Genomic DNA, 27,496 nt, shown 5'->3' on the forward strand with positions numbered 1-27,496 from the left:
AGCTACAGATTGGGGTTCCCATGATACCCTTGTTGGGTTTTATTAATTTGCTAGAGTGGCTTACAGGGCTCAGGGAAATGCTTACTTAAATGTAGCCATTTATTATAAAGGATATTACAAAGTGTTAAATAGCACAGGGCAAGATATGTGAGAAGGGGCATGGACTTTCCATGTCCTCCCTGGGAACCACCCTGCAGGAACCTGCATGTGTTCAGCTACCTAGAAGCTCTCCTGAACCCTGTCCTTATAAGTTTCTATGGAGGTTTCATTATGTAGGCATGACTGATTACATCATTGGCCACTGGTGATCAATTGAACCTTGAACTCATCTCCCCTTCTGGAGTTTGGGGAACAGAGCTGAAAATTCCAACCCTCTCATGGTTGGTTCTGCTGTTGATTAGCCCTTATCCAGAGGCTATCAAGTACCCCATCAAGACTTGTCTTATTATAGAACAAAAGTTGCTCCTGTCACCCAGGAAATTCCAGGAGATTTAGAGGCTCTGTGTCAGGAAACCAGGATGAAGTCCAAAGACAGATTTCACAGTATCATAAGCCAATATGTTTAAATTTTCTTTTGTGGCTTCCGAGTTTGTGTCATACTTAGTCCTCCCTCCAAGATTATATTTTTTAAAAATCTCATGTCTTCTTATAGTGCTTTTATGGCAGCATTTGGTTTTAATCATTAAATTTTTGATACATATGAAATTTATTTTGGTATAAGAAATGAGATATAAATCCAACATTATTCTTTCCAAGTGATTACAGTTTCTAAGATTTTTTCTTGAGTTACGTATCTTTTCCCTGATTTAATATGCCACTTCAATCGTATGAGAATTTTCATACATATTTGTATCTATAATTGTGCCTCCATTATTTTTTTGAATAGAAACAGTGCTACTTATTAAAATGCCAAGGTTATTTCATATGTACATTGTTGTCTCCCCACCATTTCCATGTCTGACCATTGCTACTACTGTGTTCTATCATAACATTCCATATATGCTTAAATCCAAGCAAATGGTGGATTTCCATCTTTAAAAACTAAACAGGCATTTTGGACAACACATTTTTGGCAGTGGAACTTGGACAACATTTATCAGACATATTAGGGAAAATTCTCACTCTACATTGTAAAAAGGACAACTGTATATCAACTGTTACATAAGTGAAATAAGATGGAAATTTTTTAAAAACTGTTTAATGTATGTTCTTAAAGAGACTTTCTCCACTGCCAGAGATCTTGAATTACCTCCTCCATCCAGAAGCAATTCTTTATATAATTGACGAACTTGGCTTCCACTTTGGGAAGAGAACCAACTTTTTCTGTACTTGCTTGCGTTTTTGCTTTAATGTCTTCTACAGAACTAGGTCCTCTTGGTGTTTTTGGAGGTTTTTTTATTTTTATTTTTTTCTCCTGTTTTTTGAAGGATTCTTGATCCTTTGATCTTGGTGTTGATGGTTTTTAATCTTTTCCAATTTGGTTTGATTTTTGTGCATTTTTGGCTGGAGTGTCGCATATAGATTTCTTCACTGGAGCTTATTCTTGTCTCCTCTTCCCTCTCCACAACCCAGGTAACCTTGCTACCAACTCCAGGGGCAGATTGCTCTCCAGACGTACCTAAGAGTTGCACGTCCTCCTCTTCTTGATCTTCTAAGCCTCTCCACCTTCTTCCCCAGCTACTAAGTGCTGTCCTCTGATATGCATGGGCCCTGATCCACACTTCAACCATAAGGCCACGGGTGGTAGTATTTCAAAGCCCCCAAGGGAAATCATTGGCTGTTCAAATTTGCCACTATTACTTTATTTTTTATTTTGTTATTATTATTTTTTTGAGACAGAGTCTCGCTCTGTTGCCCAGGCTGGAGTGCAGTGGTGTGATCTCAGCTCACTGCAACCTCCACGTCCTGGATTCAAGCGGTTCTCATGCCTCCCGAGTAGCTGGGATTATAGGTGTGCATCACCATGCCCAGCTAATTTTTGAGTTTTTGTATTTCTAGTAGACTGGGTTTAATATGTTGGCCAGGCTGGTCTCGAACCCCTGACCTCAAGTGATCCACCCACCTTGGCCTCCCAAAGTGCTGGGATTACAGGCGTGAGTCATCATGCCCGGCCAGTTGCCAGTATTATTTTAATTCGACTGCCTTCATAATTCGTCGTCTCTGTGTCAACAATCTGCAGTTCATCAGTTGCACCAGCCTCTTAACTGACCATTCTTAAAGATAACCAATGCTCATTTTCATCATTAGCCACCTTAAGGTGGTAATCTTTGTCAGCCTTTGGTTCACAATGAGAAACATGGTCCTCAAGCCTCGGGGGCTCATGTTCATGTCCATTGAATCTTCCATGGGGTGGTGGCACACACTTAGGTGGAGAAAGCAGATGGAAATGAACAGCTGTTGCTTGAGAGAACAGCCAGGCAAGATGGAATCAAACCAAGCCATTCTTTAATATTTTGTTTCCTTAATAAAATTACATAGTTTTCGTCCTAAAGGTTTTATACTTTACTTGTTAGGTATATATCTTAACTATTTAATTGTTTTTGTAGCTATGAATTAGGTTTTTAGATTTACATTTTCTAATTTTTTTGTTACGTAAGAATGTGACAACAAAAAACATATTAATCATTTATTCTGCTAGTTTACTAGAGATTTATATTTCATTCTAATAGTTTTTCAGCTTATTCTTTTGGCTTTTATTTTTCTTTTAAAAATTATTTAAGTAATGCAGTAACATTATTTAAGTAATGCAGTAACATTATTAAAGAATCAAACCATATCAACAAAGTAAACCTCCTCCTTTATTGCCCCTTCCCCATTCCCACCCCTTTCCTCAGAGGATAACTGTTATTAGTTTAGTGTGTATACTTACAGGTGTCTTCAAAAAGCATTTACATACATGTACATCTAAAAATAATTTTTTCATTAGCAGTTATTGTATCATCTAGTTTGCTCTGCAAATTGCCTTTTGACATTATTGTATTTAAATTTCTCTCTGTTTGTACATACAGGACTATAATCAGTATTTAAATGCCCAAAAGCGATGTTTATAAAACTTTAATGTGCCTGCAAACCACCTGGAGATTTTGTTAAAGTGCTGAAACCGATTCAGAGGGTTTGGGGTGGGGAAACAGAGATTCTGTATTTCTAATAAGCTCCCAGATGATGCCAGTACTGTTGGTCCTGTACTACACTTTGAGTGGGAAGGCTGTAACATATGCTTTAGACCTATTGCAGTTTGTGTAATTATTATTCCTGTTCATGAAATCATTGGAGTCCCTCCCCACTACAGATAGTACAGTAATGCACATTGGAATTTCTCCAGGCAAGAGAGATTTTCTTGAATGTTCTAAGTAGACAGTCATTGCCATGATGTGTGTGGTAGGAGCGAGGGTGGATTTCTCCAACCCTTTTCCTATATTTGTATTTTGTTTCTTTTTCTTATTTCTTTGCTTTTTTTATTTTTATTTTTATTTTTTTTTTGAGACAGAGTCTCACTCTGTTGCCCCGGCTGCTGGAGTGCAGTGGTGCAATCTCAGCTCACTGCAACCTCCACGTCCCATGTTCAAGCGATTCTCCCGCCTCAGCCTCCCAAGTAGCTGTGATTACAGGCACCCACCACCACATCCAGCTAATTATTATTATTATTGGTTTGTGTGGTTTTTTTTTTTTTTGAGACAAAGTCTCGCTCTGTCACCCAGGTTGGAGTGCAATGGCATGGTCGATCTCGGTCCATTGCAACCTCCACTTCCTGGGTTCAGTCGATTCTCCTGTCTCAGCCTCCTAAGTAGCTGGGATTACAGGCACGTGCCACCACACTCGGGTAGTTTTTTGTATTTTTGGTAAAGACGGGATTTCACTTTGTTGGCCAGGGTGGTCTTGAACTCCTAACCTCAAGTAATCTACCTGCCTCAGCCTCCCAAAATGCTGGAATTAACAGGCATGAGCCACCACGCCCAACCTCTTTTTCTTATTTCATTAAATTAGCTAGGACGTGCAGTAGAATGTTGAATAGCTTCATTGATAGTTACTCTCTGACAGGAATATGAAATTGGTACAGCCTTTGGTAATATCTATCAAAATCTAAAATACAAAAACACCTTGACTTACTTATTCCCTTTGAGAATCTGTTCTAAAATCCTTGCACATGCATACAAAGATATGTACAAGGATGCATATTGCAGCATTTACCTGTAGTAGAAAAATGAAAAGTAACCTTAAGTGTGCATTAATAGGAGAATAATTACATTGGGATATGGTCATACCATTGACCTACTATGCTATATATGTGGCTACATGTATACTAATATGCAGTATTATTAAGAGAGAAATACAAGTTGCAGAAAATTAGTTATTGGTTGACTCAGTCTAAATTTAATTTTTTAGAGGTGGGGGTCTTGCTAAGTTGCCCAGATTGTAGTGCAGTGGTATAATCATAGTTCACAGCAGCTTCGAACTCCTGGGCTCAAGCAGTCTCCTGCCTTCACCTCCTGAGTGACTGAAATTGTAGGCATGTTCCACATGCCTGGCCAATTTTTTATTTTTTTATTTTTATTTTTTGTAGAGATGAGGGGTCTCACTATGTTGCCTAGACTACAGTCTATATTTTAAAAACAAGTATGTGTGTGTGTATGTGTGATGTGTTTTAAATACATAGAAAAATGTTTGGACAGTTCACACACCAAAAATATGAATAATATTTCTAAGGAGGGTACTAGTATTGACAGGTGGTTTGAAGCTTGATAAAGGGGAGGCTTTATGTTTTCTATGTTCTGTACACCTTTTATACTGAGTAATTTTCACCTCCTTAAATTTGAAAATGATAAAAAGGAAAGTAGAGAGATGGAGAAAAGAAAGAAAACGATACTGCCAGTTAACAGAAAAATACCAACTGTAGAACAGTAGGGAGAATCAGAGAGCAGGTAAATTCAAACCATCCTGTAGTCAGTAATTTTCTTAAATAGTCAACAAGCGTGGTAAAAAATCAAATGGTACAAAAACATATATGGTATTGTTAGAGTCTTGCCAATGCACTATAATGTAGCAGTGTCTTGTGAGGTATCACCTGGAGTTCAGAGTTCTTTGTCTCAGTGACCAAGAGAATTAAGGGGCGTGGACACAAAGGGTGAGGTTGGAGCAAAAGTTTTAATAAGTGAAAGAAGAAAGCTCTCCGCAGCAGAGAGGGGACCCAGAAGAGGGTTGCCGTTTTTACAGTTGAATGCAAAGGCTTTTTATAAGAAACCGTTGAGAGCTGGGCATCTCATTTACATAAGGTGCAAATTTCTGACAGCTCCATCCCGTCCTCCTAATGCACATGCAGGCCCTTAGCTTGAGTTACTGCACATTGCTTTGTTCCCCTTGCTGCACATGTGTCAGGAGACGGGATTTTCCATTGTGGGCATGTCTGGGCAAGTCACCTGGGTAGCCTTTCTTACCTGTGGGCTGCCGACATGCCTTAGGCAAGCCCTCCTATGCAAGTTCCCTTATCTGTGCCTGCAGCTTGATTTTTCAGGTGGTTCTGTTTGAAATAATTCAACTGAGGACCCACCCTAACTGCCTACCTTACCGGTTTATTCCTTTATCCTCTCTCAGTACTGTGATACCACCCCCATACCTGCTATGATGGCTCCTCTCTAAAAACAGAAAATAGCGGCCGTGCGCGGTGGCTCACGCCTGTAATCCCGGCACTTTGTGAGGCCGACGCCGAGGTGGACGGATCATGAGGTCAGGAGATCCAGACCATCTTGGCTAACACAATGAAACCCCATCGCTACTAAAAATACAAAAAATTAGCCGGGCGAGGTGGCGGGCGTCTGTAGTCCCAGCTACTCGGGAGGCTGAGGCAGGAGAATGGCGCGAACCCGGGAGGCGGAGCTTACAGTGAGCGGAGATCGCGCCACTGCACTCCAGCCTGGGTGACAGAGCGAGATTCCGACTCAAAAAAAAAAAAAAAAAAAAAATAGCAAGTGTTGGTAAGGATATGAAGAAATTGGAACCCTTTTGCACTTTTGGTACAGCAAAAAGCATAGTCGCTGGTAAAAAGTATGGTGGCTTCTTAAAAAATGAAAAACTAGAGCCGGGTGCGGTGGCTCAAGCCTGTAATCCCAGCACTTTGGGAGGCCGAGATGGGTGGACCACGAGGTCAGGAGATCGAGACCATCCTGGCTAACACGGTGAAACCCCGTCTCTGCTAAAAACTACGAAAAACTAGCGGGGCGCGGTGGCGGGCGCCTGTAGTCCCGGCTACTGGGGAGGCTGAGGCAGGAGAATGGCGTAAACCTCGGGAGGCGGAGCTTGCAGTGAGCCGAGATGGCGCCAGTGCACTCCAGCCTGGGCGACAGAGCGAGACTCCGCCTCAAAAGAAAAAAAAAAAAATGAAAAACTAGAATTAGCATTTGAACTAACAGTTCCTGTTCTGGGCATGTTGCCAAACTGAACTTCGATCTGCCCACTCAGTGCAGCAAAGCTAAACGCTGACATTGGGATTGCAGCAAGAGAAACGGAGATGTTTATTGCAGGGCACCAAACAAGGAGAATCGGGTAACTCATGCTTAAGACCTGAACTCTCCAATGGCTTGCAAGCAAGCGTTTACAAAAGCAGGGGAAAATTTCAGGAATGTAGAAGTTACAGGCAAAATCATAAGGCAATACATGGAGGTTATACATTGGTTTGGCCTAAAAAGGCAGGAAATCTTGAAGTGGGATTTACAGGTCGTAGGTAGATTTTCTGATTTGCAGTTCATTAAGGGAGAGAAGTTTTGTTTTAAAATTTGAGGGTCAGCAGAAAAGAATATTAGCTCTGGCTCATGGGTGTGACTTTTCCCAAGTCCCTCAGGAAGAACTTTAGGACAAAGATGTTCAGTCCTCAGTTCCCCCTTATCTGAGGTTTACATGCCAACAGATCCATTTGGTGGGGTTCAGGTTTCTGAAAAACAAGCCAGGGACATGTGTTAAGATGTTACCTTTAGTTTCTATAGGGAACCAAACATCCCACCACTCTAACTTCCTTGGCTATTGTTTTAAGCTGCTATTACCCTCTTGCTTATCAAGTTGCTCATTTGCTTCTCAGGGCCAGCTAGGTGCCTGGAACTTCTCTTGAAGGAACTCAAGATTTTCCTTTATTTCCATGCTGGGGGCGGGGGAGGCCCATAGGCCCCTCAAGGGTGCTCCATCTCAGGTGCATGTTCAAAAGAATTGAAAGTAGGGTCTCAGAAATATATTTCTACACCCATATTCACAGCTACATTATTCACAATAACTGAAACATGGAAACAACCCAAGTGTACGATGATGAATGAATGGATAAGTTAGATGTTGTGTATACATACAATATTGAGACATCAAGCAAAGATTAAGTATGTTTAACATTGTTGAAGAAGTGGAGCCTATATTTAATAAAGGTTTTTGTGAATTTTTCAAAATAAAAGTTAATATATAGAGTACAGTTTTTCAAAGTTAAGAGCTTTAGACCCTAAGACTCCAAGTTTGAGGAATATTGCATTAGAATTAAATCATGTGATCACAGAGCTAACATGTAAACATGAGCACAAATGTTAGTGCTGAAATTTCATGTTCATTAAAATTTTACGTCATCATAAACATTTAAAAGCAAAATTTAAAATTCATGCAGAAAGTCAGGCACTCAAGAGTGGACTTAGGAGAAACAACACAAAACATCGAATCCTTAAGAAACTTGAGAATCCTTGAAAAAAATTCTGATATGCCTTAGCACCTATTATGGTGTAGGCCACTGGGATTTCGATAGTAAATAGGACAGTCAAGGGCTAAAAACAGGGAAAAATGAGGGACTGTGTGTCAGGAAATGCTTCTTTAAGGAAATACTTTTTTTTTTTTTTTTGAGATGGAATCTCCCTCTAGTGCCCAGGCTGGAGTGCAGTGGCACAGTCTGGGCTCACTGCATCCTCTGCCTCCCAGTTGATTCTCCTGCCTCAGCCTCCCAAGTAACTGGGATTATAGGCATGCACCACAGCATCCGCCTAATTTTTGTATTTTTAGTAGAGATGGGGTGTCACCGTGTTGGCTAGGTTGGTCTTGAACTCCTGACCTCCAGTGATCCACCTGACTTGGCCTCCCAAAGTGCTAGGATTACAGGCATGAGCCACCATGCTGACGAAGAAGTACTTTTAATTAGGATCAGATGGCTGAGTGCCTGTTAACTAAATTGAGGGTTAGGGTAAGAAAAAAACAATGAGACTAGGGGCAGGGTTGGGATGAAAGCAGAGAAATATAATTTCATAGTCAAGTGGAAACATTGTTATAATATTATTTCAGTTATGATGTCACCTATTTCTCCTGGAGGTTAAGGAGAAGCCTGTTCACCTTCATTGGAATGGGAAGCTTTCTCAAGAAATGTCGGAGGATTCACATACATTCTTGCTTTGTTAGTTGAGTCAGTACCAATAGCAAATTTGTGATTAGATTGTCAAACAAAATTCTTGAAGGGATTTCACACTGTTATATGCTTGGTTTTTATTTGTTGGGTTTTTTTGTTTTTGTTTTTAACAATGTAAGATGTAAATTTGTGAATTACAGAAAAGAAGCAGTTTTAACATAAAATGGAAAAAATTTATTTCTTTCTCTGCTTACAGAGCTTAATAAGAATTTCAATCCATAAACCTTTAAAATGAAACAATAGAAACTCCAACAATTCAGAGCTAATGTAAATGAAAACGGTTATCTTCCAAATCATAGCATAATAAAGTAACCTTGAAACATTGGCGTTGGCCCTGTATTGTTTTCTATTTTAATTAAATGGCAATTTTCAGCATTATGTAACAGTGATGGAATTAAGTGATGTTTCTAGTAAAAGAATTTTGCAAGTATAATATATTTTAGTATTAAATTCTACTTGTACATTTAGCAATTAAAATTATTCTTGAAATGATGATGGTATTTGAAGGGATAGGGAGCTGTCAAAGAGGATTTGAAGCTTAATTATCTCTTTGGTAACAAAATGCATAATCTTCCATTACAACACTTATTTTCTTATGGTAATTGACTCATTTGTTCTCTGGTTATCAATTTAACTTCCCAACCACAAACATCTGCTCTTACGTTGTGTTTAATTGGTGTGAATACTATCTACAGAGTAGTTAAAATCCAGAGAACATTTTAAGGGCATTATTTTATAATTAATGAAAGGGAAAGTAATGATTAATTGAACATTGCTTATGATGGTTTTTTTTCTAATAGTCTGTGAAAGTCTGTTTACTAAAAATGCATACTGAAATTATCTCCCCCCCCCTTTTTTTTTTGAAGAGGATTTTGCTGTGTTTTCCAGAGTAATTACTTACTCTGCCCTAGGGGGAGCCTCAGTTCTTTCAGTTCTTTAGACTCAAGGAATATGTTAATTCCTTGGAAACATGGTACCTTAGTAGTTAAGAGTATAGGCTTTGAAGACAGAAAAAAATTAGTATGCTATCATTTATAATCTAAATAAGAGGAGTGGGGACAAATTGTGGGTGTGGGTATGTGCTTATCATTTTCATAATGGAATAATAAACTATAAATTTACCAATAGGGTAAAGGAGGAAATAGGATGAGAGAAACAGAGTTAGAAGGTATGTAGGTTTGTTTGAATATACCTTGTCTTTATAGATTTAAACATTTACAAAGTAGTTCCTGAAAATGGAAAGTAAAATGAAACAGGTGACTCCAAAGGTATATCCAGTTGGTAATATAGCCACACAGAAAGTTACAATTCTAAGTAAATTCTAAGTATGTGGAATTATAATTCCATATAAATTTAAAATTGTAATTGGACTATACTGTACCTAATGGGATTTACTCTAAGGACACAACTGCAAAAAATATTCAGTTGTTTTCTGTTATCATATTGTTGGTACAAATGTTTATTCTGAGACCATGGGTGTAGGATAAAGTAAATGAGTAATTATGTTAGTGTCATTGAGAACAGAGATTTTTGGCTTGAGAGAAAAATACAGATGTAAAATTAAGAAGATTCAGCTAACACCTACAGTCTTAGACTTAATTGGAAATATTAGTAGAAAATCATGATGAAGTTTATACTTAAAAAATACAGAATTGCTGACTTTGTCCACAAAAAGGGCCTCAGAGCAATGACCATAAACTGAAGACCAGTAGAGTTGTGTGAAAAAGGACTCAGGAGCTTTCACTGTGTTCAGGTTTCCTCCATTGGTCAAATATGGGATAGTTTAAGAATCAAAAGAATAATAACTTCAGTAAATTGAAACTAACCAAATATATCTTAAACTAAGGGCACTTAATACTTAAACGAAAAATCCTCAGCAATCACCTTTGGGAGAGGATATTAGAAAACCAGCTCATTGTTTTGAAAACGTAAGTGAAGGGGAAAAAATCAAGCATTTATTCTGCCCCTTTTCAAAGAACTGTCCTTTAGGATAACCAAATAATTGTGGGGTTATCCTAATAATTGAGGGGATATAATAGTAAGTAATGTAAGGGATATTTCTCTTTATAGAATGAGTAGAGTATTACTATTTTGCACTGCCTGATGGGCAGTGATAACCAAAGGCTGTTAACATCACCAAAAGACAGATAGACACACATGATGAACCTCCTGATAGATGCACATGGAACTGCCTATGAAGTAGTCTCGGGGGTGGGGAAGGGGGAAACTGTCCTGACTCCAATCAAGGTTCTACATTTAACTGTGAGCTTTCAGAAATAACATGTTAAATACCACTATGGCAATGTAGTCACCAAAGACAGATTGCAGGGAAACCTTATATTACAAATGACTTGGTTTCTTAAACAAATTTCAAATAAAAGATAAAGAGGAATCTGCAGATACAAAAAAAAAAAAAAAAACCCATAAGAAACAAATTAACACCAGTGAATGCATCTTGTTTGCCCAATTTGAATAAAGTAGATCATTTTTAAGAACACAGAGGCCAGACGCAGTGACTCACGCCTGTAATCCTAGCACTTTGGGAGGCTGAGGTAGGAGGATCACTTGAGCCCAGGAGTTTGAGACTAGCCTGGGCAACATAGTGAGACCTCCTCTGTACAAAAAAATCAAAAAATTAGCTGGGTGTGGTAGTGTGTTCCTGTAGTCTCAGCTACTTGAGCGGCTGAGGCAGGAGGATTACTTGAGTCTGGGAAGTCTTGGCTGCAGTGAGCCATGATCACGCCACTGCACTCCAGTCTGGGCAACAGAGTGAGAACATTGGCCAGTTAGTGAAATGTGAATACCAACTGAGTAATAGGTGATATTAAGAAATTATTATTGTTATTGTTGTTATTGTTATTATTATTTGAGACAGAGTCTTGCTCTGTCACCCAGGCTGGAGTGCAGTGGCACAATCCTGGCTCGCTGCAACCTCTGCCTCCTGGGTTCAAGCGATTCTCCTGCCTCGGCCTCCTGAGTAGCTGGGACTACAGGCATGAGCCACCACGCCTGGCTAATTTTTGTATTTTTAATAGAGACAGGGTTTTGCCAAGTTGACCAGGCTAGTCTTGAACTCCTGACCTCAGGTGATCGCCCGCCTCAGCCCCACTAAGTGCCAGGATTACAGGTGTGAGCCACCGCACCCGGCCAGTAAATTATTTTAGATACCAGCCTGATAATGGTATCATGGTTATGTTTAGAAATGAGAGTTCTTGGCTTATAGAGGTACTCAAATATTTATATGTGAAATAATGTAATACCTGGAGTTTGCTTTCAAAATAATGTGTGTAGGGTAGAGGTTGGGAATGGAATGGATTAAGGCATAGATGAATCAGTATTGACCATGACTTGATAATTGTTGAATCAACATAATAGGTATGTGGGATTTATTCTATTCTCTTAAATAAAAAGTTTTTTAAAAGAATATAGGTTTTGGAGTCAGACTGCCTAGGTTCAAAATCCAGATCTGTCACTGACTAAGCCTTATGCTATGGAGTTAGCTTCTCTGTGTATTAGTGTCCTTGTCTATAAAATGGAAATAATATAATAATAACTACATAATAGAATTGTTGTGGGAACTAAATGATTGTAAGTGGAAAGCACTTATGAATGTTAGTTTTGCTGTGTTAATTATCACACATCAAAGATATATGTTAAAGTTATAAATCATTGGCTAAAGATCTTAGTGTACTTAGGAATAGTCTAGTTGAATTCCTTATTTAGTAACCCAGGGGTTTGAAACCCACATTTAGTAAAATGTCCAGTGGTAGAACCAGAACTCAACTTTATGTCTCTTGACTCCTAGCCTTTACAACTGCTTTACAGTAAATCATTATCAAAGAATATCCAAGAATCAAAAGACAAAAGTTTTACAAATTTAGTTAAATGATATAATGACTTTTAATGGTAATTCATGAGTCAGGCAGTATCTCTTCTAAAGAACAGAGATAAGCACTACACTGGGCAGGCAGAACAGTTAGTTTTCTCAGGGTAACTTGAGGAGTAACAAAGAAACAAAGTGGATTGGTTAACATCAGTTGTTTCAGATTACTTTCATTGTAAGGGTCAAAGCAGAAGGGACTTTCTTATGATGGCTAAAACTGTCCCATTTGGGGATTTGACACACACAGTCTCCTGATTTCTCAGAAGGTCACATAAATAACTGAGGTTCAGTTTGGTGATGTGCAACTTTAGCATGAGTGACTTCACTTTGGTTCAGTCTGTTTGATTTGATCTGTAGAGTAGAAGCTCAGTCCATATTAGTAGCCTCCCATAGATTTTATTTAACACAAGTAAGCTTAAGTAACCTTGTTCTAAATAGAAAGACTCACAATTGCAAACATGTTCAGTTTTCCTGCATCTAAAATGTATTGCAGTTCAGATGAAAACTCCAAGTTCTTGTTTGTCTGTTTACTTTGAGAAGGAACAGACAAACTTAACATAAGATGAGTCTAAATTTATCTGGGGGGTGGAACACTAAACAAACATGTTAGAAAAATTTTGAGGAAGTAAAGGAAGAATATTTGTTCCACCGTATATTATAACATATTGCATAGTTATAATAATTTTATGATTCTGGCTCAGGAATAGACAGATGGATGAAACCAATTAGTGTCCTGAAATAAACCCCCAAGAGTACACAGATTTTAGTATTAAATCTTTCAAATCAGTCATTCTTTTTGGAATGACTGATCTTGCCACTTAGATACATGTAAAGCTGGATACTTAGTAAGTCTAGATTGTTTTGTAGAAATAGTAGAAGAAAATACAAGTGAATATTGTTATAGTACAGAAGAAGGGAAAGCCTTTGGAGTAAAAATAGTGAAATACAGATGCTAAAATGGAGAAGACTTATACATTTTACCATATGAAAACATAAAACTTTGTTACAATAGATGCCTTAAGTTAAAGACAGGAGAGGAAACAAATATTGGCAGCATGAAGACAAGGGGTTCATAGCTTACTGTATTAGTCAGTGCCCAGTTAGGAGCCAGAAACTATACTAGGCATTTTTGAACAGAGAAAATTTAATATAAAGAATTATTAATGGCCAGTCGTGGTGGCTCACACCTGTAATCCCAGCACTTTGGGAGGCCGAGGCAGGTGGAACACCTGAGGTCAGGGATTCGAGACCAGCCTGGCCAACGTGGTGAAACCCCGTCTCTACTAAAAATACAAAAATTAGCCAGGCATGGTGGTGCATGTCTGTAATCCCAACTACTTGGGAAGCTGAGGCACAAGAATCGTTTGAACCTGGGAGGCGGAGATTGCAGTGAGCCAGGATCATACCATTGCACTCCAGCCTGGGCAATAGAGCAAGACTCCATCTCAAAAAAAAAAAAAAAAAAAAAAGAATTATTAACTATTAAAATCTGCTTACTAAAAGGGGGCAAAATAGGACACTAAAGAATACAAAAATAGTAAATATAGGGATTAGCTATGACTACCTCTTGAGCTGAGGGAGAGAATCCGAAAATCAGGAAGACTGTTGTTCAGACCTTGTTGGAGACAGTGTAGCTGCTGCCAAAGGACATAGCTATGGGCCAAAGCTGGGGCACAGGAAATCCCCTGCTGGGAGGCCTCAGAGCTGGTGTGCAGAAGACACCTGCTGGGGTGCTGTTGGCTGGACAGATGATAAGCAGAAAGTTGCCCACTGGGATGACATGAGTTGGAGCTGGTGTACAGGACCCTATCCAATGGGATGCAGTGTGTCAGAGCTGGTGCACAGAAAGCCACTTGCTGGAGTAAGCTAGAGAAACTTACAGGAGGGTGATCATTATTGGGTCTTTCACAATCAGCCTCACCATAAGAGCAAAAAGAAGAGCATCCTCCAATATGAAAATTAAGCCCATCACTCTGCTTTGCTGTGCAGTGTTTCCCCAGTGCTGTTAACAAAGCACCAGCCTGACAAAAGTCCACATCCACTACTGCAAAGAAGGACAGATTTGGAGCTAAGAGCCTTGAAATAATAACTCTCATTATGCAAAAAGCTCTTATATATAGATAAGAAAATTATAACTACTCTAATTGGAAAAACGGCAGCATATTTATATACATAATTCACAAAAGAATAAATATGAATGGCTTGTCATTGTTTGAGAGAATCAAGTCAAATTCGCTATAATAGATTTCCCTGATTTCAGCTTGTTGTACAGATTTATGTTTTCTGGATCTTCCATCACTGTGAATGTATGTTGTTTCTTAAGATTATACGTGATTTCCCTCCTTGGGGGAGGTTCTGCTTGCCTGGGGTTCTACCTCCTCTCTGTACTGTTGTTCTTCATTTACATAGCTAGTTATATAGCTAGTTTAGATTTCTCTCCAGGGCCTGCTCTAGACAGTGCAATGGGCTAAAAAAGTTCTTTTTTAAAAAAGGAAAGGGAGATTGGAAAGGCGTAAATAAAACTGTCTCTACTCACAGACAAGCATGATTGTCTATGTAGATAATCCCCAAACTGTATTTACAGAAGCTGATACAACTCATAATGAGAGAATTTAGGATGGCCACAGGATAAAAGGTTAATACACATAAATCAATTTCATTCTTACATACTAGCAGAGAACAACTGGAAATTTTTAAAAATTTAAAGTACCACTTAGAATAGCATCAAAAATATTTGAAATCCCTAGGTATTTATCTAACAAAGCATGAATGAGATTTGCTTACTGAAATCTGTAAAACATTTATGAAAGAAATCAGACTTAAATAGTGAGATAAACCTGTGTTCAGGGAAAAGAAGACAATATTTTTAAGATGTCAGGTTGCCGCAAATTCAACACAATCTCAATCAAAATCCCAGCAGGCTGGGCAGATTTTAGGTCAACTGTAAATAAAGCTGCTGTCGTTGCCATTGTTGTTGTTATTTCATAGAAGTAGCCTGCAATGGAGTTTGCTGCTTTGTGATGTAGGGAGTTCCTGTCATTCACACTTTTCAAACACGGATCACTAAGACCCTTTGTCAAGGATGTCATATAGGAAATTACATCATTCAGTAGGATGCTGGACTAGATGATCTGCTTCAGCCCTTCTAATTAAAAATATTGTGATCTATTATTTGTAAGTTAGCAATTTACAACTGTGGTACATGTGGAAAGGGAGCTACTGGAATATTCAGACTTTTTCAAATATAATTATCCTTTCTCCATCACCCTGGAAAACCATTGCATATAATGAGGGGTCTTAGTAATAGGAGTGTGTTGCACGAGTGAGCTGTTTAAGGACTCTAATGTGACATTTGTTTTACTTTTTGTTGTTGTTGTTCTTATCAAGCTGACTGAAAAAGAAAGTTTTATCAATCTTTTCAACCTTTGAATTCTAATTATAGCTCTTAGAAAATTGTATAAATCTTAGGGAAGTAGTCTTTAATATTTATTTTTAGACATTTTTAATTTCTCCAATATAGTCAGCTTAGTAAATAGTTCCAAATAAGGAAACTCAGAAATTATCTTTTAAAACAGTTAGTTGTACCAGCAAATCATTTTTTAGAGATAATTATGTTCCTAATATGTATTTTTATTATATATGTATGTTATGCTTTTCCAAAAATATGTGGAAGTTTCAAATAATGAGTAAAAATCCTGTGGATTTTATGATTTAAAAAATTGGTTGAAATATGAATAGCTGCCTGGTTCTATTTTTATTAATGTCTTAATTTCCTTTTTTATTTTAAAGCTCAACCTGAATTCCTGAAGCAGCCTACTAATATATATGCTCATGAATCTATGGATATTGTATTTGAATGTGAAGTGACTGGAAAACCAACTCCAACTGTGAAGTGGGTCAAAAATGGGGATATGGTTATCCCAAGTGATTACTTTAAGATTGTAGTAAGTATTTCTCAAAGAAGTATGTTTATTTCTGTAACCTTTAGATATTTTTAAATGTAGTCACCAAGAGATCAGTTATGTTATATATACTAGTTTATGTACTGCAAGTGAAATAGAAAAATTCACATAGAATATAATATCTTCATTGGCTGATGAGAAAGCTGAGCCCAGAAATATTTTGGTAGCTTATGTAAGATCACATAGCAAGTCAGTGGCTTACCTAAGCCTAGAGTCTAGACTCTTACTTGAACACACTGGCACTCTGAAACACAGCTGTCACCATTTTCTGGCAGATGATTAGCACACACATGTGTGTGTGTATGTGTGTCCCCAGTTGTCTCCACAGCTCTCTGTTCAAGAAGCAGAAATCTTTCCACACTTCCCCTTGAGGTGTGAAAAGATGATCCTTTTGAAAAACATAATATGTAAGAATGCAACTGACTATACAAAGCGTAACCTAAATCATATACTGATGCCAGACCCTTCAAAATAAGGATGACCCAGTGTCAGACAATTGTAACAATAGTTACAAAGATTCTTTTTTAAAAATGTGTTTAAAAAGTGTCAAATGTATTTAAGAACACTCAGCCATAATTGCTTTTACTATACTTTATATATAGCAAATGCTTTGTAGATATTACCTACCAATACTATCATCAATATCTAACATTTTAGTAATAGAATTATCCAGCTTTAGTAATAAAGATTAATGACATACCTTGAGATCTATACATGACATTCATAAAAATGATCAGAACTATAGTTGTTAAAGACATAATATCTCATTACAAATTTGTCATACAAGTAATTCATTCTTAGAAATATGCTTTCTGTTTTTGAAATGCATGCTCTCCTGTTACAAAAAGTAATTCACAAGTATTTAACATTACAAAGCAATCTGTTATAGCTAAAATAGTCTTTTAAAAATCAATATTTGGAAACTTTAGAAAATTTTTAAACCATATTTATTATACCAATAACAATAGTTAAATATATATATATATATATATTTTTTTTTTTTTTTAAGATGGGGTCTCACTCTGTCACCCTGGCTGGAACGCAGTGGTGTGATCATAGCTCACTGCAGCCTCAAACTCCTGGGCTTAAGCAATCCTCCTGCCAACCTGAGTAGCTGGAACTACAGGCACGCAGTACCATGACCAGCCGATTTTGTATTTTTTATAGAGATGGAGTCTCACTGTGTTGCTCAGTCTGGTCTTCAGCTCCTGGGCTCAAGTGATCCTCCTGTCTCGGCCTCCCAAAGTGCTGGGATTACAGATGTGAGCCACTGCTTCTGGACCAATAATAATAGTTGACATTCATATAGTACTTTTTCATTTAAGGAAAGATCACATGGCTTCATTGAATTTACTGTAGTCTAATCTGTTAGAACTATTGATATTATAGTCTTAGGAAAAAATAATGCCTTAAATTCACAAATTGAACTTAACTATGGTCAGATAGTATTGCGTGCCAGATCTTTTTCCAAGCAAAGGTGTAAGTTTGCAAACAGTGAGAGTATGACTTTCCATGCGTTAAGTTCTTCATTGTGAATGACAGTACGTACTCTTCTATTCAGTTAAATTGGTACCTTGTCAATGCTTTAGTATGAGATTGAGTTAACAGGTACTTAGATGGATAATATGTAATAATTGAATCATAAAAACTTTACTTTTTTTTTCCCTCTCCAAAAAGCATATTTTTGAGATTTTGATCTGGTATTTCTCAATTAAATCATGAAATTTTATTTATGCTTTTCTTCTTCAGAAGGAACATAATCTTCAAGTTTTGGGTCTGGTGAAATCAGATGAAGGGTTCTATCAGTGCATTGCTGAAAATGATGTTGGAAATGCACAAGCTGGAGCCCAACTGATAATCCTTGAACATGGTAAGAGGGGCTGAAGTAGTCAGATGATAGAGGCTGTGTGCTTGATGAACGAGCACCCGTCAGTCCAAATAACTCATGATTGATGACCCACTAGTAAAGGCCAATATGTGGCATAACTGAGAGAAAAAGAATAGCAGTCTGAATCATTTATATTACATAAAATTACCTAGAAGCACAATTTTGGATAATGTTGAAAAGAAATTTTTAGTAAGAAAAAAACTGAATATTATAGTGTTAATAAATTAATTTTTTAAAGAATTTAGTCATCTTAATCTCACAAATATATTTCTGTCCTATAAAGAAAAACTTCTTTTTTTCCCCAATTCTATGCACTTTTATTAACACACTTACAAAATATAACATTCAAACACTGAGGAAACTAAATAACTTTGGAAGCAGAGCTCGTTTTCTGCTTACATAGAAGTGACAATTCTGGGCTGTTGGCACAAAATAGCCAACACTCATAAAACCCTGACTACTATATATCAAACATAAGTTAAAATCATAGGCACAAGTTTATCAGATCCACATTTCTTAGAAAAACTTAGTATTTATTTTGCATTGAAATTTTTAGTTTTTCCAGAATACAATTAATTTACCTTTTCTGATTACCACCAAAAAACCAAGTTGTTTATTTAAAAATTCAGATAACAATGAAAAGTATAAAGAAAAAAAATCCATCCTCTATGTCAAATTAGGGAATCCACACTGGAATTTGAGCAGAGGTTTAATAGAAGGAATAACGTTGATACTGGGATTGGAGTAACAAAAGTTTGACTAGTAAGAAGTAAAGAGAACTCTAGACAATGTAAGAATGGCAACTGTCAGGAGCAACTAGAACCCCTAGGTCTGAGATAGAGCCCTCAGGAAGAGGCCCCTCTTTTTAAGGTTGAGGTCCAGACCCTGTTGGAGACGGTGTAACTTACTGGATGGCAGAGAAGTTGATGTGGTGTTTAGCTCTCTAAACTTGCTCAAAATCTCCTTTCTGGAGGGTTAGGGAAAGCTGCTCACAGAGAGGTGTCTCACTGGAGGCATTCTGCTGCAAAACCACCCAGTGGATCAGGTGTAAGGGGAAGCTGCTGGCTATAGGAGCCTGCCAGGGTAGTACACTAGAACCAGGAAGGAAACGCCTTTCTTCTGTACCGTATCTCCATTGCCTTCTTATTGATAAAGTTTAATACATCTGCCAGCTGGCAAAGGAGAAGTATATAAAGGATGTGGCTCTGTTTCTGCAGCATAGGCAATGAAATCAGAATTTGGAGCTGAGAGGCAGTAAATTGATAACTGGTACACACTCCAGATCCTACGACCTGGATATACTGTGTATGGTTTTATAATTTCCTGTTTTCTTGCAACAGCATTGCTGTATACATCTTTCTATGTCAACAGTTGATCTGCATCAATATTGTTTAATACACACTCTGTTTTATATAAGAGATTTTATATTGGTTAACATTTAGATTGTCACCTGTTTTTTCCTACTATAGACGATGTATTGAACTTTTTATGTGATTATTATACTAAATTACTAGAAGTTGAATTATTGGATAACAGTTCTGTGTTAAATTGATAAGGGTATCTGTTGGGTGCCTTATTTATTCGTTTTAGCAACTAAAACATTTTTCATTTTGAGCATTTCTCAAAAATACATGAAAACGATGCCACTTTAGACATCTGATCTTTTATTCAAGTCAAATACGATCAGGTATTGGTGTGCCTCCTGGAAGAATTTCTCTGATGATTGTAGTTTGGCCAGGGAAGCTAATTGGCAAAGATGGCCCCTACTCTGGCTTTTCACTAACATGGCATATGTGTAGGATTTTTATGTGCTGTTTTTTGAAAACTATACTTGAGAGTGCTGTTACAGAAAAGCATAAAATATTAGAACTGCTTTTTTTTCTTCTTAGGTTTATATATACCCTCCCCTGTTTATTGGAAATGATTTTAGTAGAAGCATGCCATTTTTCCATCTTGGTGAAATGCCTGAGTACAATTACCAAATAAGGCACTAGCTGAATTAGTGAAGTAGATAGGCTTGTTTCTTTTTACTTGTGGCAGTGACTTTTCTTAGTAAACCTCATGGCTATTTGGGATGTATTTATTTACATGGTACTAAGCAAAGGCACTTCAGTATATTTGTGTTTGAGATTACTGTTACAAATCTAACTTTAATAGTAGAAATGGTAAGTATGCCAGGAAGTTCCTAAACTAATCCTAATTGGGCTTTCCTCTGAAAATACTTGGATAGTGTAAAAATTGTAGTCATAGTGTATTTGCTTCTCTCTTTTTGATAATAGTGTTTTATGAACTGATGAAATTTTTTAGTGTTGTTATTGGGCATGCATTAAAGATGCATAGATTATAAGAAGGAGAGTGTCATGTTATTGTGTTTTCTATTTTGCTGTTTTGATTTGCAAGATAAATATTTATGCAGGAAAGCTAAAAGAAGGAATACAGTAACTTATTAGATCTGAGTTCTGCTTTTTTAGAGTTTACAATTTAATAAGGGATGTAAGAGATGTATACAACTTGAATACCAGTCCAGATGCATAAATAAAGCAGCATACAGTTCAGAAGAGAGGAATTTTGTCTGTGTGATCAGGGAACTTTTTCGTGTAAGATGTCCCCTTTGTAATAGGCCTTGAATTATAAGATTTCTAGATGTTGATTCAAAGGAAGACCTGGATCAGTATGGAAATACAATAGAAGACCTGTTCCTATAGGAAGGTAGCCTTTAACAGCAGAATAGGATCAGATTGCATGATTATAAATAATAAAAACAATGCCATATGTAATGAGTATGATGGTAAAGTCAGGTTTAGAGGAAGACAGAGTACAAGCTAGTTGAAGGAGAATTGTTGTAAGAGGCCATTGTGAGATGATAAGTACTTATAGTAGAGAAATCAGTGGAAAAAGATCCTACTAAGGAGATTGTGTTAGTCTGTTCTTGCGTTGCTATAAAGAAATACCTGAAGCTAGGTAATTTATAAAGAAAAGAGGTTTAGTTGGCTCACAGTTCTGCAGGCTGTACAGAAAGCATGGTGCTGGCATCTGCCTGGCTTCTGGGGAGGCCTCAGGAAACTTCCAATCATGGTGGAAGGCAAGAGGGGAGCAGGCATCTCACATGGCAAGACCAGGATCAAGAGAGTGTGGTGGGGGGTGCCACACACTTTTAAACAACCATTTCTTGTGAGAACTCACTATCTCAAGGAGAGCACCACGCCATGAGGGATCTTCCCCCATGACCCAAACACCTCCCACCTGGTTCCACCTCCAACATTGGGGATTACCTTTTCACATGAGATTTGGGCAGGGACAAATATCCAAACTATATCAGAGGTGTTAGTGATTTATCTGATTGAGACTATCAACTGGTTGAACATTAAACATTGTTATAGAGAAGTCAGACATACTTTCAAGGTTTACCCAAGTTTTGGGTAAGTAGGTGTATTAGTCCGTTTTTACGCTGCTGATAAAGACATGCCTGAAACAGGGCAATTTACAAAGAAAGAGATTTAATGGGACTTACAGTTCCACATGGCTGGGGAAGTCTCACAATCATGGTGGAAGGCAAGGAGGAGCAAGTCACATCTTACATGGATGGCAGCAGGCAAAGAGAGAGCTTGTGCAGGGAAACTCCCATTTTCCAAGCCATCAGATCTCATGAGACTCATTCACTATCACAAGAACAGCACAGGAAAAACCCATCCCTGTAATTCAGTCACCTCCCACTGGGTGATTCCACTGGGAGGTGGAATGGGAATTGTGGGAGTTACAAATTAAGATAAGATTTGGGTGGGGACACAGCCAAACCATATCACTAGAAGAATGGTGACACTTTTACACTAATAGAAAAGGAAGGCAGATCAAAGTGGAAGGAGATTTCCACTTCTGTTTAGGATATAAAGAGGTACATAAAGAAAATCCCACTCTCACCACAAGAAGAGCTTAGTAAGCTACAACGTCCTAAGTTTTCTTGAGCCCAGCAGAGAGCTGAACATGCAAAGGAAATGTATTAGTCCATTTTCACACTGCTGATAAAGACATACCTGAAACTGGGTAATTTATAAAGAAAAACAGGTTTAATGGACTCACAGTTCCACATGGCTGGGGAGGCCTCACAATCGTGCAGAAGGCAAAAGGCACATGTTACATGGTGGCAGGCAAGAGAGAATGGGAGTCAAGTGAAAGGGGAAACCCCTTATAAAAATCATCATATTGTGAGACTGACTACTGCAAGAACAGTAGGGGGGGAACCGCCCCCATGATTCATTTATCTCCCACTAGGTCCCTTCCACAACTCTTGGGAATTATGGGAGCTACAATTCAAGGTGAGGTTTGGGTGGGAACACAGCCAAACCGTATCAGCAACCAAATAACCTAAATTCCAAAAAGGACAACCCTCCCCACGCAACCCCCTCAAAGGCATGGCTCGTATGCATTGTTTCACTTTTGGCAGAACACAAGAGAAAGAGACAACTACCATAAAAGTGAGTAAGAGGAAAACTCTTAGAGTTGTAATTAAAAGGCTTTTAACTACAAGGCCAACTATGGCCTAGTTTGGAATGTATGGGGGCCTCGGACAGAAAGGGAGTTTATACTTTCTTGCAAGCACTTTTCCTTGGGGCTCCACAGAGTACTCCCAATTAAGAGGAGGCAAAAGCAGGAGACTACAGAAAGCCATCTCTGTGGTATAGGGATGAAGGAAGTGATGATCTGCAGCTGCAGAGAGAGAGAGTGATGCAGAGCGGCCTTTGTGCCTGGGAGACAGGACAAAGGCCTTACCATTTACTCAGACCCTTCCCCTTTAAGCCTCAAACCAGTGGGGGAGGGGCGGAAAACCTTCTGATTTCATAAGTTTCTGAAGGGAGATTAGAAGTCAAACCCCTGTGCTTCTTAGAGGAGGAACGCTCCTGTCCCCAGGATGCAGGCAGAGACTCACTGATGCTGGGGAAAGGGTAGAAGAGAAAACCCTTTATTTCTGAAAGAGGCGCAGAAACCATTCTGGGCCTCAGGATTCTACACTGATACCAAGGAGAGGTCTTTTACCACCAGGGGAAGAGTAGGAAACTTCTACCTAAGACCAATACAAATGCAAAGCAGATTTTGACTGTCACAAGAAGAAGAGCCACAGGGCCTACCTAAGACTGAGGCTGGACCAGAACAATGGAGAATCGTAGCTGCCCCAACCGTGAGCTTTCTACTGTTTGGGAAGGGTCAAGAGCACAGAGGGATATCCTGTGGTATTGGTATGCTGGAGTGGTTGAAAACTCAGAGGAAAAGGAAAAAAAAAAAACCAGAAACTCTCTGGCTCCTAAGCACAGGACAATGGTAGTCTCCCAGTAGAGGAATTTGAAACCTATAGTATACTTAAGGTAACTGTAGCAATAAAATCCATTTCTGACTAGATTTAGTTAATCTGGCATGACAGAAAATAAGCATACCATTTTTCAGGTGTAAATAATACTGCTGTTCTGCATACCATGTTCAGCATTCAAGCAGAAAATTAATAGACTTTAATGAGCCCATCTGCTATTGAGAGAGAAACTAATCAATAGAACTATTTTCAGCCTTTGTGACTCCTACGCAATAGAAAGATATTCTTAGAAAATATACCATTCACATTTCATTCTTTATATACCTTTTTTAAAAAATTAATTAATTTTTTTTTTTTTTTTTTTTTTTGAGACAGAGTTTCACTCTTGTCACCCAGGCTGTCGTGCAGTGGCACAATTTCAGCTCACTGCAACTTCCACCTCCTGGGTTCAAACGATTCTCCTGCCTCAGCTTCCTGAGTAGCTGGGATTACAGGTGCGTGCCACCATGCCTGGCTAACTTTTGTATTTTTGGTAGAGACGGGGTTTCTTATATACCTTTATTTTAAAAATTACTTGAGGTATACTCCTACAGACTACCAGATGAGTCAAACCAATAACTCAGAAACAACACACACTCTTTAACATCTGATCCAGCAATTGCACTTCCTGGTATTTACCTGAATTAGTTGAAAAGTTATGTCCACACAAAACCACGCAAATGTGTTTGTAGCATCTTTATTCCTTGTTATCAAGATGTCCTTCAGTAGGTGAAAGAATAAACTGTTGTACATCTAGACAGTGGAATATTATTCATTACCAAAAAGAAGTGAGCCACCAGGCCAAGTGCCGTGGCTCATGCCTGTAATCCCAGCACTTTGGGAGGTGGAGGTGGGCAGATCACTTGAGGGCAGGAGTCCGAGACCAGCTTGGCCAACATGGCGAAACCCCGTGTCCACTAAAAATACAAAAATTAGCTGGGCGTAGTGGTGCATGCCTGTAATCCCAGTTACTCAGGAGACTGAGGCATGAGAATCACTTGAACCCGGGAGGTGGAGGTTGCAGTGAGCCAAGATTGTACCACTGTACTCCAGCCTGGGTGACAGAGTGAGACTCTGTCTCAAAAGAAAAAAAGAAAGAAAAGAAAAAGAAAAAAGAAATGAGCTGTCAAACCATAATGCACTGGAGGAATTATAAATGCAAATTACCAAGTGAAAGAAGCCAATTTGAAAGGGCGAAAAACCGTGTGATTCCAACCACATGACATTCCAGAAAAGGCAAAACTATGGTGTTAGTAAAAAGATTAGTGGTTGCAGGGTTTGGGAGGAGAGGGCGATGAACAAGCAGAGCACAGATTTTTATGGCAGTGAGACTACTCTGTATGATACTATAATGGAGGATACGTGTCATAAGTTTGTCCAAGCCCATAGAGTTTGCAACATCAAGAGTGGACACTAATATAAACTATGGACTTTGGGTGATAATGATGTCTCAATACAGGTTATTCAGTTGTAATAAATGTACCACTCTAGTGGGGGATGTTGATAATGTGGGAAACTATATATGTGTAGGGCAGAGGAAATTTTGATACCTTATGCTTAATTTTGCAGTAAATCTAAAACTGCTCTATACACTTCTTAGGATAGTTAAAATCTAAAATACAACACCACCAAACTCGCACAAGGATGCAGAACAACAGGAACTCTTATTCATCGTTGCTGGGAATGCAAAATGGTACAGCCATTTTCGAAGACAGTTTGGCAGTTTCTTAGAAAATTAAACATTTTTATCATAAGATTTAACAATTGTGCTCCTTGATGTTTACCCACATGAGTTGAAAATTTATGTTCACACAAAACTTACACAGAAATGTTCATAAGAATTTTACTCGTTATTGCCAAAACTTGGAAGCAACCAAAATATCCTTCAGTATCTGAATGGATAAACAAAGTGTGATACATTTATACAATGGAACATCATTCATTGAACAGAGCATCAAAGATGGGACAATATCAGAGACTGTAACATAAGTAAATTAAAAGTAAATGGGAGTCTCACAAGGAAAACAGAACAAGGACAGGGAGAAACAAATGTTTGAATGGATAATGGCCAAGAATTTTAAAAAATGAATGAGAGCAAACCACACAACCAAAAAGAAGCTCAGACAACCCCCAAGCAAACTAAATACCGTGATGATGATAATAATAATAAAAAGAAAATATGCCTGTACACATCATAGTCAAACTTCTGGAAACCAAACATGAAAAAATCTTGAAGGCAATAGGAAATTTAAAAAGAAAAAGGACACATTCCATACAGAGGAACAAAGATAAGAAGTGCAGCAGACTTTTGCCAGAAAAAAATGTGAGCTAGAAGACACTGAGCAATATTTTTTAGTTTAAAAAAAGTAATTAAGAGGCCATGTTAGTCTTCACTGTATTGTTCCAATTTTAGTACTAGTATCTATGCTGCCCAAGTGAGCTCAGAGCAATAATTTTTAAGTCCTTAAAAAAAGGCAACCAAAACTATACCCAGCAAAAATATCTTTCAAAAATTAAAGTGAAATAAAGACCTTTTCAGAACAGAAACTGAGAGTTTGTTGCTGACATACCCATGCTACAAGAAATGTGAAAGGACAAAAACAAAGTGGGCTAGAGTATTTTCTTTTTTAAAGTAAATATAAAAATATATTTTTTAAATTATTTAACTACTTTAAGAGATAATTGACTGTCTAAACAGGGACCCACAAATTTTTTTTTCTCTCTTTTTCACTCTCTAAGTAGTTTATTTCCACCTTCACAAACTCATGCACCTCTGGCCATTATGCAAGGCACCATGAATTAAATAGTTATATCAGTATATATTTGTCTTACATGATTCAAGATAAAAGTGGATTTTAAAAGCAAATGAGTGCCAGTGATAGAGAGGTGAGGGGAATAGGGCAGGCAGCAATAGGGTAACATGCGACAAAATTTTCTGTAAAGGGCCAGATAGTAAATATTTTAGGCTTAATGGGTCAGTCTCTGTCACAGCTACTTAACTCGACCATTGTAGCACAAAAGCCACCATATAGATCAAACAGCCTTGGCTGTTCCCGTGAAACTTTGTTTACAAAAACAGGTAGCAGGTCCTAATATGCTGATTCTGGTCTAACACAGAAATAGTTTATAACATATAAAATTTAAAAGTGTGACAGAATGGTATATGTAGTGTAGTCCGATGCGTAGGGTAGAATTGAAAATAAACTATTTTAAGATTCTTACAGCACACAACAATGCTGTGTGTCAAAGATGCTCAGATACTTTGAATGTTATTTTTAAACAAGACTCACGAAGATAGGAACTATCACAAAATATTTCCTTTTTCAAGAATTCACTCCATTATTTTTCTAGTTAAGCTAAGATAGTGATCACAAAGATAAGTTAGTAAACTGCGTGTAGTTTGTAGTTCTCCCTTTAACAGTTCCTTTTTGCAGTCACTAGGGCACATTTCCTCCTCATTATTCGTACACCAAGTTTCTTCTCTTACCCTTATATTCTTCATCCTCCTGCTCCCTGTTTGTCTTTTGTCTTCCCACTCCCTCCCCCTTTTTTATTAAAAAAATTTTAAGTGAAACAGGCATCCCACTGACGAGAAATAACTTAGAATCACAAACTATCAGGGCTGAAAGATATGTGTCATGTAGTACAGTGGTTGGCACACTTTCTGTTAAAGGGCCAAAGAATAGATACTTTAGGCTTTACTTGACATTTGGTCTCTGTTTACGCTACTCACCTCTGCTATTAGAAGTGGGAAAACCACCACAGACAGAATACAGACAATCTGTAACAAATATGTGTGGCTGTGTTCCTGTAAAACTTTATATACAAAAGCAGGAAGTGCACTGGATTTGGCCTGTGGGCTACAGTTTGCAAATCTCAATCTAGTCCATCTTCCCTTGAATCATCTTTACATCACTGTTTCCCAAACTGTGCCCTTTAAGATGTATTAATGGGTCTACTGAAAAGCAAACAAACAAAAAGGATGCTCCACAATCCAACAGATTTGGGGACTGCT

At 38.0% G+C, this 27,496-nt stretch overlaps 1 protein-coding gene across 20 annotated transcripts in view; it reads left to right on the forward strand.

The window, feature by feature from the left end:
- The window catches only part of NEO1 (neogenin 1), a 258,851-nt gene that overhangs the window by 121,166 nt on the left and 110,189 nt on the right, over nucleotides 1-27,496 (forward strand). For all 20 annotated transcript variants that reach the window (XM_015142627.3, XM_015142628.3, XM_077938021.1 and 17 more), the window contains 2 exon segments: nucleotides 16,083-16,237; nucleotides 18,005-18,125. In XM_015142627.3, coding sequence (XP_014998113.2) covers nucleotides 16,083-16,237; nucleotides 18,005-18,125 — 276 coding nt within the window.

Source organism: Macaca mulatta, chromosome 7 (genome assembly GCF_049350105.2).
Source record: "Macaca mulatta isolate MMU2019108-1 chromosome 7, T2T-MMU8v2.0, whole genome shotgun sequence".
NCBI classification, from domain to species: domain Eukaryota; kingdom Metazoa; phylum Chordata; class Mammalia; order Primates; family Cercopithecidae; genus Macaca; species Macaca mulatta.